The 15200-nt window shown below is 40.6% G+C and overlaps 1 protein-coding gene across 4 annotated transcripts in view; it reads right to left on the bottom strand.

The window, feature by feature from the left end:
• The window catches only part of KANSL1L (KAT8 regulatory NSL complex subunit 1 like), an 82384-nt gene that overhangs the window by 17202 nt on the left and 49982 nt on the right, over window positions 1-15200 (bottom strand). For all 4 annotated transcript variants that reach the window (XR_006414901.1, XR_006414902.1, XM_044431978.1 and 1 more), the window contains exons 9-12: window positions 14727-14858; window positions 3383-3507; window positions 1889-2013; window positions 44-98 (exon numbers count right to left, since the gene is read on the bottom strand). Coding sequence is in view for 2 of the 4 variants with exons in the window: in XM_044431978.1 (XP_044287913.1) it covers window positions 44-98; window positions 1889-2013; window positions 3383-3507; window positions 14727-14858 (437 nt within the window). In the remaining 2 variants the exon portion in view is untranslated. The remainder of the gene's footprint in view (window positions 1-43; window positions 99-1888; window positions 2014-3382; window positions 3508-14726; window positions 14859-15200) is intronic.

The following is a 15200-nucleotide window of genomic DNA, read 5'->3' as shown; positions in this document are numbered from 1 at the left end:
AAGCAATGTTTTAAGCCATTAGATGAAAGGAAATACAACTTACCTTTTCTTCATCACCATGTACACTTCCCAAAGGCTCAAGACTAACAGTTCTCCAGCTGTTAGGAAAAAATTCCTCAGTGCAGAATTATGATAAAAGAACTCCTCTCTATTGCATTGTTAAAAAAATCATGTTGCTCAGTAAACCTTGCAAATACACTCATTCAGTCTAATTAATTAGTAAATCTTTTGCAGGTTCACATAAGTCTCTCCTTGGACCAGATCAGTACTTTATTTATGATCAAGCATTTCCATACTTTGGGCAATGCTTCCTCCTTGTGTTACAAGGCTGCCTGCTTATGGGCTATATGAGCTATCATTGGTTGACTGTGTAAGGAGACATCAGAATATGCTCCTCCATCTTTTGTTCCATTATTTTTAGCTTTGCTAAAAAATAAAATAATATAAAATAATATAACTCTTATTTTTAGTTTTGCTAAAAACAATAAAACAAATTAGGTTTTGCTTCCTTTCTGCCATCAGTGTTCTTAGATCAAGCATTATATTCTCCTGCTCATTTTGTTTCGTACTTTGTCTGTTTCAAGATACAGAATCATCAAAAGCCCTTATAATCCAAATGTATACTTAATTACAACAAATGTCAAACAAATGTTGCAAAAGTCTGAAAACAGATATTGTGATGGCTCTAAATGGGACCTTCAGAATTCAATGATGTATGTTAGAAAATGTGGGAAATACCTGTTTACAGACACTGATAAAATGATTATAGGCTTGATATTTACATATGCATTGTGACAATGTACATAACATTCTGGACATTCAATATACTAACTATGTCTCAGTTAGCTACATTGTGTTTCAGTGCAGCACTACATTAAAGAAGTTTAATGTAAGGCAAATATCCTCAGGTTGAATTTAAATGTACTAAAGCTGCAAACTAGTATTTGCTAACTTTCAAGTAAATCTCATTTTACTTTGTTTATTCTTGAACAAAGATGGAGATTTAATTCAGTCAGTAGTAATTAGTATAGCTTATTGCATATTACTATTTTTATTTTACAACCCTTCTCAATCATCTTTTTAGCTCCAAGTATGTGACACAGTCACAAAGTACACAATCTTTCGATTTGTGATTGATATCTTTTGTCTCAGAACATGAGTTTTCACGCAGAGCTGTAACAATAACTAAATTGTCTTCAATGTTCAAGGTAGACAGCATGCTTTTATAGAGTATATACAACAGCCTCAGACCCCATCTTAAGTATTAGTTTTCATACCAGTTGATAACCGTATTTCCTTCTGGTATGAAAATGATAGATTTTAAATTAAACAAACAGAGCAGTTCTTCTCACTGGCTATATAGTCCTAACCAATGAGGAATCCTACAGGGCATATATTACAAATATATAGATTTGGCTATGTTATGTAATTCATTGCTATTATATTGAGACATTAATAAGGGGAAGGAAAGCCACTCAGCTGATTGTGAAGTCATAATGCCAAAATGTTCATTTAGATGCATATCTAAATGTAATTTCCAACACACTTCCTAGTGAGAGCAGTTTCTTCTCTTGGATAATCTTGGTTAATGTTCTGTTTTGCCACACTGGCTTACAGCATTTTTACTGGGTGAGTAATGTGACAAAACGGAGCAGTGGACTGCTTGCTACAAAAGGAGTAAGGATGTAGTTCCTTTCTTGAATGTCATCTTGACCTATTGAGTACTTCTTCTCGATCACAAAAACATGAACTATTTTTCTAAATATGAGAAATGTTTACAAAATAGCAATTTCTCATTTGAGTTTGGCTAAGCTCTATTTTGAGTATGTGTCTTGTAAATATACTTTTATTCAATCATCTAAATGGACAGCAAACAAATGAAACATACCTTGGAGTAAGAATTTCTTTATACTGTAGTTTTTCCAACTTAGATGGAGCAACCAGAGACATAGGGATAACAATATTATCAATATCATAGGAGCTCTCACTTCTCAGCCGCCGTCTTGAATTTAGCTACACACACACACATAAATAAAAATTATATATTTGTTGACATTAAATGGCCACATAAAATAAAAAAACTACAGTGCACAGAACTACCCAAAGTTCTAACTTTAATATTCAAGGTAAACACCACTGAAATAATACTTTGTTATCTTTTTAAAGCTGATAATATTTTTCACTGGCTTTGGAACATATAAGCTAACTGCATTTGCTCCAGAACACTATGAAAGTATATGGTATTTGTGAAAATTGTATCATAGGTAAGAGAGTGCTAGTGGAATAAGCTAAACCAGAGAATCTGGTACACTCCATATATTGGGAGTTCAACTCCCATGAGCCCCAGCCAGAAAGACCAATGGCTGTCTGAAGAACACCAGGCTGGGGAAGTCTGGATGAAAGGATTGCACGATTTGTTTAAAAACAAATTAAATTAAACTTGAAAAGCAACTATAAAAACAAAAGTCGTTTTTAAAATGGGGCTATGGTTATAGTAAAGGGCAAGGGTTTCTGCTCAATAAAGTTTGCGTGCTTGTGTAGTGATGAGCTTTGAAGCAAAGAGTCCTCTTGCCTTATAGTCAGATAATGCCATGTTGCAATAAAAGACAGCTTGCCACCTAAGCAAAAATATTTTTGATTTCATGACATCTTTGATAATATCTGAACATCAACTGATTGATATCACCAAAGGTGGAATTTTGTGAAAGGCAAATATGTCTCTCACAGTTAAGGACAATAGAGAAACATGCTGAAGTGAGATAATGGTATGAAGTGAGCTTCAATAAAATAAAAATCAGAAAATGCAGTTCCTGCTTTGAATTTTAAAAAGCTGACTAAAATGTTTTGAATCTTTAGCCTTAAAGAAAGATGCCAACTCCATAAGCAAGCTTTAAAACAACTTAAATATACATAAAACTTAAACATAAATTTATATACTATTAGTAACATTAAATGCATTTTTGGGCTTTGTTCCTACAATACTTAAGAACAGAAGGTTTCATAATTTGGGGCATGGATCCTAACTCTCTCAAAGCAAGAATTTAATCCCTTGTAATGAGATAACCTCCCACCCACCCCAAAAGGAAATTCTGGTGCCATCATTTATGGCACTACTGTGAGGGGTTGTACACCTGTAAGGGAGAGGATGGTGCTGCTAATGACTCAGGAACCACATCTTAATCACATACCATGAATGTCATGTAAACTACACTGTGGCTACACTGGAGATATAGTTGACATGAAGAGAGCTAGATAGTTCTTCTCTGCCTGCCAGGATTAGTGTATAGCTTTTGCTGTTGCTTTCAACTCTATATGCCAAATTGGTTTAAGCAGATCAGTAGATCTAAGCTGTAAATTTTCCAGTGCATTAATGTTAACATACCTGTGATGTGGTACTGTGACTTGATCTAGACATCATGTCACCATTGGGTGATCCTGCAAAATGACTATGGGATTCCTGTTCTTCGGGAGGAAAAGAAAATGCTTCACATCTATTGTTACGTTCTCCTGCCACAAAAAGAAAAAGGGAAAGGGAAAAATCAAGATTACTTTATCTATTAGTAAACTCATTTCTATGGAATTAATTCAACGTACACACTTGAATGGCTACTTTACTCTGATGTTCCACATGCCATATTTATAGTTGCCTTTGATGTATAAATCTAGAAAAAAAATCCATTATTCACTATATTTTAAAAAAGCAGATAGATGTCAGTTTTCACAGTACTGTATGGTTTCTAGATTTACATTTATTTCCCCCCTAGTATATATTGTAAGTTATTTGCTTCATTTATAGTTAATTCTGAAAGTAAGAACAAGAAATCACATCTGTATAAGAACTACATTTATACCTTTTATCAAAGAAATGTGGTTCCATCAAGGGGCAGAGCTGTTTGAGTCTACCTTACCTGCTAGGATTTCAGAAACCAATTTTTTTCCTTATCATGAAAACAAACTTGTTCCATCTTAATTGTGTGTTTACCACACCCTTGAGCTTGGAAACATGTACTAGATGGAAGAGTATGTTGAAGCACTTAAACTGGAAATAATAAAAGAGCTGTTATCTGTAACAGTTGCTCTTTAAGTATTTTGTGCAGTCACATACATACAGGAAATCTGGCCAAAATATACCCATGATATTCTAGAATGAGGAGGCTGGAAGATTAGGAATGCTGTCCCCTGCCTGGACACATAGATTAATTTTCTGTGGATTGAGTGAGACAGCAAACAGGATGAGAACCTCTTCAAATGGGAAGATCATGAATCTTACCTCCCCCTTGCAACTGAGGATTAAAGGGCAGGAAACGTGATTGCACAAAATACTTTAAGAGCAAAAGATTTTTCATCTTCTATGTAGTCCTATCACAATGGGAGTTTGGCATGCACTAAGCTACCAGAAGGAAGAAATGGGAGATGATTACAAAAGAAGTCTACCAAGGTCAGCTTTCCCAAAGTCTGCATTTCAAAGACATGATGCTTCAGGAACACAAATGCTCATTAAATGCTGATGTGTAATACAGACTATAGAAGTATCACAAAAGTAGACTGTAGAGATAGCTGTGATAGCTATGGAGAGCCCTTTGTCAGTCTTCCTCTCTCCCCCCACCCCATCCTGTGCTCCAAGCAACAGATAAATTTGCTTAGGACATAGTATAAATTCAGAAAGTTGAAGGTTTCATGATTTGGGGCATGTTTGAGTTCATGCTCCTGAAGATTTCAAGTTGGGAAAGATGAGAAGAATCTCAAAAATTTATAAAATGCAAAGCAGGGAAATAATTTTGGCTCTAAAATGAAATCAAACACCAATCACCTTGCCTCAAGTAACTGCAAACAAAGAAGATACACTCATAGAAACACAGAAACAGAGCGAGTAAGAAGGGACCTCCCCGACCATCTAGTCCGACCCCTGGCTCCAGCCCGCTCCACTCATGACATGCCTACCATGTGCACGTCCAGCCTAATAGAACCCATGGGGTCATGCATCCATGTGTCCATCATGAGAGTTAACAGCTCACCAACAGGTCTCACTAAGCCCACAGACATCAGCATTACAGCCAATGAAAGTGCAAGTTGCAAGCAGCTCAAAAGGTCTCCCCATTAAATAGGGCAGCCAGAAGTAAGCTTCACTGGAGAACCCCAAGCTGTGAATATAATAGACTTCTTTTCCTCTTCTTTCCCCAACCAAATGGTCCCTGGTTGTCTGACCAGCTAGCCCTTTGGTCTGGTTGTCCCAAAGAAAACTACCCTCATTCATGATTTAACTGTGGGTAACAGTATGCAGTACTGAGACCTGGGTGGGGGAATGTTTTTTCCAGCTATGCCCTCTTTCATATTTGATGCAGCACCAACACAAATTTGAAAGTTGCGGAGAAGGGTTGTTGTATTTTACAGGAATTTTATTGTTAGGATGCCTCTCTATTTGAGAGCCAATCTGTTTGCATCTTATACTGGGAACCTAGGTCAGAGCAGGGATTCTGCTAGTGTACTGCCCACCCCACTATCTTTTAGTCTTCCTGCCTGAGCAGATAGAGGTGGCCATGGCATAGCATTGATGTTGAGGATCCCTAGGATCTGAGAGACCACAACTTGCATGCTCGGACCCTCAGATTTAGGAGAGCTGAGGACTTCATGGCTACCTTGACAATCCCAGCATATTGTCGATCCAATACATGGAGGAGGACACATTTTGATTTCATTTTCTCAACTGAACAAGAGGATGTTGATCTTAAACTGAGGAATGTAGTCACATCACCTCCTCCTAAGGTTTAGAATATGGACCCATTAAAACAGCTTGGCCTTGGAGGCTAACAGGCCCTGATGGATTCCAGAGAACTCTGAAAATTTTTCTTGCTGGTATAGTTTCAGTCAATATTCTGGTTTCTCTGGAATGCAGAGATGACTAGAGCAGCTCACACTTGTCCTTTTCCTTGTGAACCCAGAATCCAGGAAGCTCTTTGGAAGATGGTTAGGATGCAATGGGAGAAAGACTTGTGGCAGATACATTACCCTAGCTTATGATCAAGTTAATTTTGGAGCCTATTCTGCAGAGGGAGTTCTTTTCCCTAAGTATTGTATTTTCACAAGTGTCATACAGAACAGCTTTTCTGATAGAAAGAAAAGTTGGGATAGAAAGATTTGGGATAGAAAGAAACATGGTAGAAATCTTAGTAGTACATTCTGACATGTTTGTAAAATATTTTGAAGACAAAGTTGCTTGGAGACCACAATTACTGCAATAGATTGTCCAGTGGGCAGTTTGGTTCAATTTTATTGGATGAGTTTCAGTTGTTGAGGCCTGAGGAAGCAGACATGGTTCTTGGCTAAGCCTGCTTGACTGTTTGTGAGTCTGATCTTTGCCTAGCTTGGCTAATTGAATCAAATAAGGAGGGAAGTCTGGCAGAGTTCAGGTGGTTTACTTAACTTGTTCATTTCATTTCTATAATGCCTCACAGCTGAAGCTCTCTGGGCAGTTTACATAGTCCATAAAAACAGACAATAAATGTACAATTAAAATATAATAAAATCAGAAAAAATACTGATGTTTGAATGGCTGTTGCCAGCCGACTCTAGGCACTCTTGAATGAAACTGTTAACCTAAATCCATTTCAACTAGATTTCAGGCCTACTTTGGGAACATAAACTGCTTTGGCTGTACCATGCAATAACCCTTCCCAACAGAGGGACAGAAGAAATGTGACTGTTGATTCCTTTATACCAGGGGTGTCCAAACTTTTTGCAAGGAGGGCCAGATTTGGTGAGGGGAAAATGTGTGGGGGCGAAACATTCAGCCTGACATTCTTTGAACCATTAACATTAAATGCAAATGAACTGTTTTATGAAAGACTAAACAAATAACTTAACTGCACTAATGTGAAGGGTGATACTGAGATCTTGACTGCATTATATAGATCAGGTCTGGCCCAAAAACAGCGGTTTTGATGCGCAAGATGTCACGCAGGTGAAAGTCACTTAGTCTCGTCCTCACGCGGTTCTTGTTAATGTTCATAACCGAGAATGTCTTCTTGCACAAGTATGTTGAACCAAACAAGCTCAGCATTTTTAGCAAATGTTCGAATCTCTTGGAACCTGTCTTTATCCAGCTGGTGGTAAAAGTTGACAAGAGGGAGCTGTTGGTGCCGACTGCGACACTCGGCGTCACACTGCAGCTCAATGAGCTCTAGCTGCAGGTGGTCTGGAGCGTCATCAGGGTCCACAGAGAAAGGAGATGAAAAAAGCGTGATCTCCTTTTCAATAGCTGCAAAATCCCGAAAGCGCTGTTGAAACTCCTCAGAGACGAGATGTCTGCTTCATACCTCCTTATTTGCACACTCATATTGTTCTGTGGAAAACTGGTCATTATTTCCTGCAGCAATGGGAAATGTGTGGTATTGGGCTGCGTTTGTGACAGGTGCCTTTGGAAAAGTAGCAGCTTGGTCCCAAAGGCTTTGATATATGAATACAGTTGGCTTACCACTGCATTTTGCCCCTGAAGGCTCGTGTTCAGCACGTTCAGATGTCGTGTTATGTCAACTAAAAATCCAAAATCAGTCAGCCAAACAGGATCAGATAGCTCTGGCATCAGTTGTCCCTTCTTTGCCAAGAATTGTCCGATTTCCTCCCTAAGAGAGTAGAAGCGCTGCAGTGCAGACCCCCGAGTGAGCCATCTTACCTCATTGTGATACACAACAACTCCGTATTCAGCCTGGATGTCGAGTAGAAACTGTTGAAACTGGCGGTGGCACAGGGCTTTGGAGAGAATATAATTAATAGCCTTCATCCCTGGTTTCATAACATGATCATATTTCAGATGTTTGGCACAGAGAACTTGTTGGTGAATAATACAGTTGAGTTTTATAGCTTTGCCTCCTTCTTCGCTGACTTTGTTACAGACTAGGGTTGATAATCCACTTCGCTCGCCAGCCATGGCAGATGCGCCATCCGTAATAATCCCAGTGACTTTATTCCACAGTAGTTTCATGTCATCTACAGCGGAACAAATAGAAACAAATAAATCTGTTCCTCTTGTTTGGTCCTTAAGGCTCTGGAGGTCAAGTAGCTCTTCACTCACGTTCATGTCATTGTCCACTCCTCTCAAACAAATCAGTAACGGATGCATCTGTGCTTTCGTCACAGGCTAATGAAAAAAAGTCAAACTCCACTCCTTTTGCCTCTAACTGTCTCTTAATATCAGATGAAACGTCTTCAATTCTCCGTACCACAGTGTTACGAGTCAGGCGCACATTGGCAAACTCTTGCTTCTTCTCAGGACAAATTTTCTCCACCATTTTCATCACGCAGTCTTTAATAAATTCACCCTCAGTAAAAGGTTTGCAGTGCTTGACAATCAGCATTGCCACCTCGTAGCTTGCCTTTGTGGCATTTTCATTTGACTCACGGGCTCTTGTGAAAAAGCGTTGCTGTGTCGTTAAAGCAGCTTCCAGTTCCTTCCATTTTTCGCCGCGTTCGTTCCCAGTTAGCTTGTTGTAGTTAGCATGTTTCATCTGGTAGTGCCTCTTGATATTGAATTCCTTGAAAACAGCCACAGTCTCTTGGCAAATTAGGCAGACACAGTTGTTTCGTATTTCAGTGAAAAAATACTCGAATTTCCACTTGTCCTGGAAGCGGTGGCCCTCGCTGTCAACTTTCCTTTTTTTAGTTACAGTCGCCATTTTAGAAATGGGCACACAAGCCTTGACTCAGGTCTACTGCCATCTTCTGGTGAAATATAACCACCAGCCTTGAAGGAGCAGGAGGCAGCAGGGGACACCTCCAGGAACCGCTGTGTGGTGAAGGGAAAAACGCTGGCTGGCGGGGATGAGTGACAGGCTGAGCCGGTGGGGAGAAGAGGCTATGGGCCGCTCGAAATTTGAAAACGGGCCGCAATTGGCCCCCGGGCTGGACTTTGGACATGCCTGCTTTACATCTCTCAGTGGCTTTTGGTATCACTAACCTTGGTATTCTCTTTAATAGGCAAAATGGACTAGTAATAAGAAGTGTTGTATTTCAGCCAGTCAGTTCCAGAGGCAGTGCTGGGGAAATATTGCTCTGTCCCTTGGCAGTTATTCCATGGAGTTCCACAGGGCTCTATTTTATCCCCCATGCTGTTTTAACAGCATGCTGGGGGAGCTTTCCAGAAATATGGGCCAGGGATCACCAGGATGACAAACAGCTCTATCTCACCTTTTCATCAAATTTAGATGAAGCAGTTATGAACAAGAGTCTGTGTGTAATAATAGACTGGATAAGAACTAATTAACAGACTTGGTCTAGACAAGATGGAAGTACAGTCAGTGGGTTGTTTTTCTGCTTGGCTAAATAATGCTCCTCCTTCATGGATCACTGCCTTGTTGTGGCGAAGGGGCTTGTGCAGCTCAATGAAGCTATGAGCTATGTCATGCAGGGCCACCCAAGATGGACAGGTCATAGCAGAGGGCTCTGACAAAACGTGATCCACTGGAGAAGGAAATGGCAACCCACTCCAGTATCTTTGCCATGAACACCCCATGGACAGTACCAAAAGGCAAAAAGATACAACGCCAAAGATGAACCCCTCAGGTTGGAAGGTGTCCAATATGCTACTGGGGAAGAGCAGAGGGCTAGTACTAGTAGCGCCAAAAAGAATGAAGCGACAGGGTCAAAGCTGAAAGGACACTCAGTTGCAGATATATCTGGTGGTGAAAGGAAAATCCGATGCTGCAAAGATCTATACTCCATAGAAACATAGAATGTAAGATCCATGAATCAAGGCAAGCTGGACGTGGTCAAACATGAGATGACAAGACTGAACACCGACATCTTAGGAATCAGTGAACTAAAATGGACAGGAATGGGTGAATTTAATTCAGAAGACCATCAGGTATACTACTGCGGGCAAGAATCCCTCAGAAGAAATGGAGTAGCCTTCATAGTCAATAAAAGAGTAGGAAAAGCAGTACTGGGATACAATCTCCAAAATGACAGAATGATCTCAGTTTGAATCCCAGGAAAACCATTCAACATCACAGTAGTCCAAATCTATGCCTCAATCACTGATGCTGAAGAGGCTGAAGTTGACCAGTTCTATGAAGGCCTACAACACCTTCTAGAATTAACACCAAAAATGATGTCCTTACCATCATGGGGGACTGGGAATGCTAAAGTAGGAAGCCAAAAGATAACTGGAATAACAGGCAAGTTTGGCCTTGGAGTACAAAATGAAGCAGGGCACAGGCTGGTAGAATTTTGTCAAGAGAATACGATGTTCATAGCAAACACTCTTTTCCAACAACCCAAGAGACGACTCTACACATGGACATCACCAGATGGTCAACACAGAAATCAGATTGACTATGTGCTCTGCAGCCAAAGATGGAGAAGCTCTATACAGTCAGTAAACACTAGACCAGGAGCTGACTGTGGCTCAGATCATGAGCCTCTTGTTGCAAAATTTAGGCTTAAATTGAAGAAGGTTGGGAAAAGCACTAGGCTACTCAGGTATGACCTAAATCTTATCCCTGATGAATATACAGTAGAGGTGGCAAATAGATTTAAGGAATTAGATCTGACAGAGTGCCTGAAGAACTATGGATGGAGGTTCGCAACATTGTACAAGAGGTAGCAACTAAAGCCATCCCAAAGAAAAAGAAATGCAAGAAAGCAAAATGGCTGTCTGAGGAAGCTTTACAAATAGCTGAGGAAAGAAGGGAAGTGAAAGGCAAGGGAGAAAGAGAAAGATACACCCAATTGAATGCAGAATTCCAGAGAATAGTTTGAAGAGATAAGAATGCCTTCTTCAATGAACAGTGCAAAGATATAGAAGAAAACAATAGAAAAGGGAGGACCAGAGATCTCTTCAAGAACATTGGAGATATGAAGGGAACATTTCATGCAAAGACGGGCATGACAAAGGACCAAAATGGCAGAGACCTAACAGAGGCAAAAGAGATTAAGAAGAGGTGGCAAGATTACACAGAAGAACTATACAAGAAAGAGCTTAACGTCCCTGATAACCACGATGGGGTGGTCACTGACCTCGAGCCAGACATCCTGGAATGTGAAGTCAAATGGGCCTTATGAAGTCTGAGCAACAACAAAGCCAGTGGAGGTGACAGTATTCCAGCTGAGCTATTCAAAATCTTAAAAGTTGATGCAGTAAAAGTGCTATACTCAATATGTCAGCAAATTTGGAAATCTCAACAGTGGCCACAGGATTGGAAAAGGTCAGTTTACATTCTGATCCCAAAGAAGGGCAATGCCAAAGAATGTTCAAACTACCGCACCATTGCACTCATTTCACATGCTAGCAAAGATATGCTCAAAACTCTACAAGCTAGTCTCCAGCAGTATGCGAACCGAGAGCTACCAGAAGTACAGGCAGGATTTCGAAGAGGGAGAGGAACTAGAGATCAAATTGCCAACATACGCTGGATCATGAAGAAAGCTAGGGAGTTCCAGAAAAACATGTACTTCTGCTTCACTGACTATGCTAAAGCCTTTGATTGTGTGGATCACAACAAATTGTGCCAAGTTCTTAAAGAGATGGGAGTACCAGACCATCTTATTTGTCTCTTGAAAAACCTATATTGGGTCAAGAAGCAACAGTGAGAACTGGACATGGAACCACTGATTGGTTCAAAATTGAGAAAGGAGTTCAGCAAGGCTGTATACTGTCGCCCTGCCTATTTAACTTTTATGCAGAGCACATCATGAGAAAGGCGGGGCTAGATGAATCACAAATTGGAATTAAGATAGCCAGGAGATATATCAACAACCTCAGATATGCAGATGATACCACTCTAATGGCAGAAAATGAAGAGGAACTAAAGAGCCTCTTGATGCGGGTGAGCGAGGAGAATGCAAAAGTTGGCTTGAAACTCGACATTAAGAAAACTAAGATCATGGCATCCGGTCCTCTCACTTCCTGGCAAATAGGTATTCCACTACCTGGAGTACAACTGCCTGGCGACAGTGACACATGCGCTGGTGACTTCCCGCCTTGACTTCTGTAACGCGCTCTACGTGGGGCTACCCTTGAAGACGGTCCGGATACTTCAATTGGTTCAAAATAGAGCTGCCAGGCTGCTGATGGGGACGGGGTGTTGTGCTCACATGACTCCAGTCCGCCGTCAGCTTCACTGGCTTCCCTTTGAAGTCCGGGCCCAATTCAAGGTGTTGGTGATGACCTATAAAGCCCTAAACGGCTTGGGTCCTGGTTACCTGAAGGAGCGCTTACATCCATATATGTCCGCCCGCCCCTTGAGATCTGCGGGAGAGGCCCTTCTCCGGGAACCCTCCGTGAAAGAAATTAGGAGGGTAGGTACTCGGAGGAGGGCTTTCTCTGCGGTGGCGCCCAATCTATGGAATGCGCTCCCCAGAGAGGTTCGCCTGGCGCCGTCGTTATTTGTTTTTCAGTGCCTGGCGAAGACCTTTTTATTTAAACCTCATTTTAATTGTTAATATTATTTGCTTATTTTATCTGGCCAGGGTGACTTATTCTATATTGTTAATTTGTTTTATATTTTTAATGTATTATATTTTAATTTATGTTGTGAGCCGCCCCGAGGCTTCGGCGAATGGGGCAGCATAGAAATGTTTTAAATAGATAGATAGATAGATAGATAGATAGATAGATAGATGGGGAAGAAATGGAGGTAATGACAGATTTTATTTTCCTGGGCTCCAAGATCACCGCAGACAGGGACTGCAGCCAAGCAATTAAAAGACGCTTGCTCCTGGGGAGGAAAGCTATGCCAAATTTAGACAGCATACTAAAAAGCAGAGACATCACCCTGCCAACAAAAATGCGTATAGTCAAGGATATGGTTTTCCCAGTTGCAATGTATGGCTGTGGAAGCTGGACCATAAGGAAGGCTGAGCACAAAAGGATTGAGGTCTTTGAATTGTGGTGCTGGAGGAGACTCCTGCGAGTCCCTTGGACCACAAGGCGATCAAACCGGTCAGTCCTAGAGGAGATCAACCCTGACTGCTCTTTAGAAGGCCAGATACTGAAGATGAAACTGAAATACTTTGATCACTTAATGAGACCAGAAGGACTCCCTGGAGAAGAGCCTAATGCTGGGAACGATTGAGGGCAAAAGAAGAAGGGGACGGCAGAGGATGAGGTGGCTGGATGGAGTCACTGGAGCAGTTGGCGTGAGTTTGAGTGGACTCCGGGGGATGGTGGAGGACAGGAAGGCCTGGAGGAATGTTGTCCATGGGGTTGCGATCGGTCGGACACGATTTCGTGACTAACAAGAACAACAACCATCTCCAGAAGAGAGGAACTCCAGCTTTCACAGCCATACATTGCAACTGGGAAAACCATAGCCCCGACTATACGCTCTTTTGTCAGCAGGGTGATGTCTCAGCTTTTTAGTATGCTGTCTAGATTTGCCATAGCTTTCCTCCCCAGGAGCAAGCGTCTTTTAATTTCTTGGCTGCAGTCCCTGTCTGTGGTGATCTTGGAGTGCAGGAAGGTTGCACTCCCCTAAATTATCAGGTTCGTATTTTGGAGGTACTCTTGGATCTAAACATTATCACTACAGTGACAGGTGAATTTGGTGCCACAGACCACTTTTTATTAGCTTAAGTTAAATGACAGTCAGTGTAGAATGATAGTTAAGCGGTTGGACTGAATATCTGGAAGATTCAGGTTCTAGTGCTCATTCAGTCATGAAGCTCACTGGGTGACTTTGGGGTAGTCAACCAAACCTACCTCATAGGGTTGCTATTGTGAGAATAAAATGGTACAGAGGAGGGCTACATAAGCCACCTTGGGTTCCTCTCAGAAGGAAAAAGGGCTACATATAAATGCAATGTAATCATCATCATTAAACATATCAGCATTATCCTTATCTCAGCAAAGATACTCTAACTACAGTTATTTATGCTCTGGCTATTTCTGGACTGGATCACTGCAATGCATGGGGCTGCCTTTGAAAATGGTCCTGAAACTTCAGATGGTCTCAAATATGGCAGCAAGATTCTTACTGGGAACTGGCCAGTGTGATCAATATTTTTTCATCTGTACTAACAGTCAGTCCATTTTTGTACTCAATTTGAAGTGCTGGTATTAAGACTCAAAGATCTAAATAGCTTGGGACCAGGTTATTTTTATTTATTCATTTTAAAAAAATTGTATGCTGCCCAATTGTGCCACAGCACCTCTGGATGGTCCACAATTACAAGAGGTTACATGAAGGAACACTGCATTTTCCCATAATTCCTATCTAGACCCTAAGATGCAGAATTCGGTGGGATAGCTAATGCCTTAGATGACAGAAATGAAATTCAAAATAATCTTGATAGATTAGAAAACAGGACAGAAAAGAACAGAACGAAATTTAAAAGAAAGAGGTGCAGAGTTCTTCATTTAGAACAAGAAATCCAATGCACAGATATAACAAACCAGATTCGTTTAACCTTGAGAAGAGAAGACTGAGGGGACATATGATAGTACTTTTCAAAAGGGCTGTCTACTCCTAGCACTGGTATATAATATTTTGGGGATGGCAGTGGCTACTTTTAACTTAGCCCATACAACCAGCACTAACCAGCAGTGAGGAATAACTGAAATTATCCCCAAAACTTTTGAAGGGTCATGAGGTGCCCATTCCTGGGGTATGAGCAGGCAGGGCTTCCTAAATGAAAGTGGAAATACTGTTTCCTCTAAATGCAATGCTATCCTTTCAGTTAGATCAATCATTTTTACTCACTTTTTTTTCTAATGTATATTAAAAGAAACTTACCAACCACTGTTTCACTTAAATGTCTTTTCCTTCTTCCCTCAGATATTGGTACTTCTGCCATACCCTGATGTTTGGAACTGAAATCATATCCACAATTCCACTGATGAGGAGGAGCTTTATGCCGACAATATTCTACAACAGAATAAACTTCATTTTACTATTTTCCCTTCTCTGTTAAAAACATATAGAAAACATATAAGTTCTAGTAACACACATTTATGAATCTGTGAACATAGTATCTAAAGTCAGCAACACAACATATCAAATGGTAATCATCTGGATTTCATATATCTTATATATCTCAGTGTGACTGAGGCTGCAATGAATCCTATTCATGCTTAACTGGTAACAGATCCCACTGAATTCAGTAAGGTTCACCTCAGAGTAGACATGCATAGGATTGTGCTGTTACATAGTATATTTACATTCCCAACAATTACTTTAGTCCATAAGAGGCCAACTTTTGACACTCCA

Source organism: Varanus komodoensis, unplaced genomic scaffold (assembly GCF_004798865.1).
Source record: "Varanus komodoensis strain SLA01 unplaced genomic scaffold, ASM479886v1 scaffold23, whole genome shotgun sequence".
Lineage (NCBI taxonomy): Eukaryota > Metazoa > Chordata > Lepidosauria > Squamata > Varanidae > Varanus > Varanus komodoensis.
The sequence above is the reverse complement of the archived record's forward strand: the minus strand, read 5'-3'. Positions and strand labels throughout refer to the sequence as shown.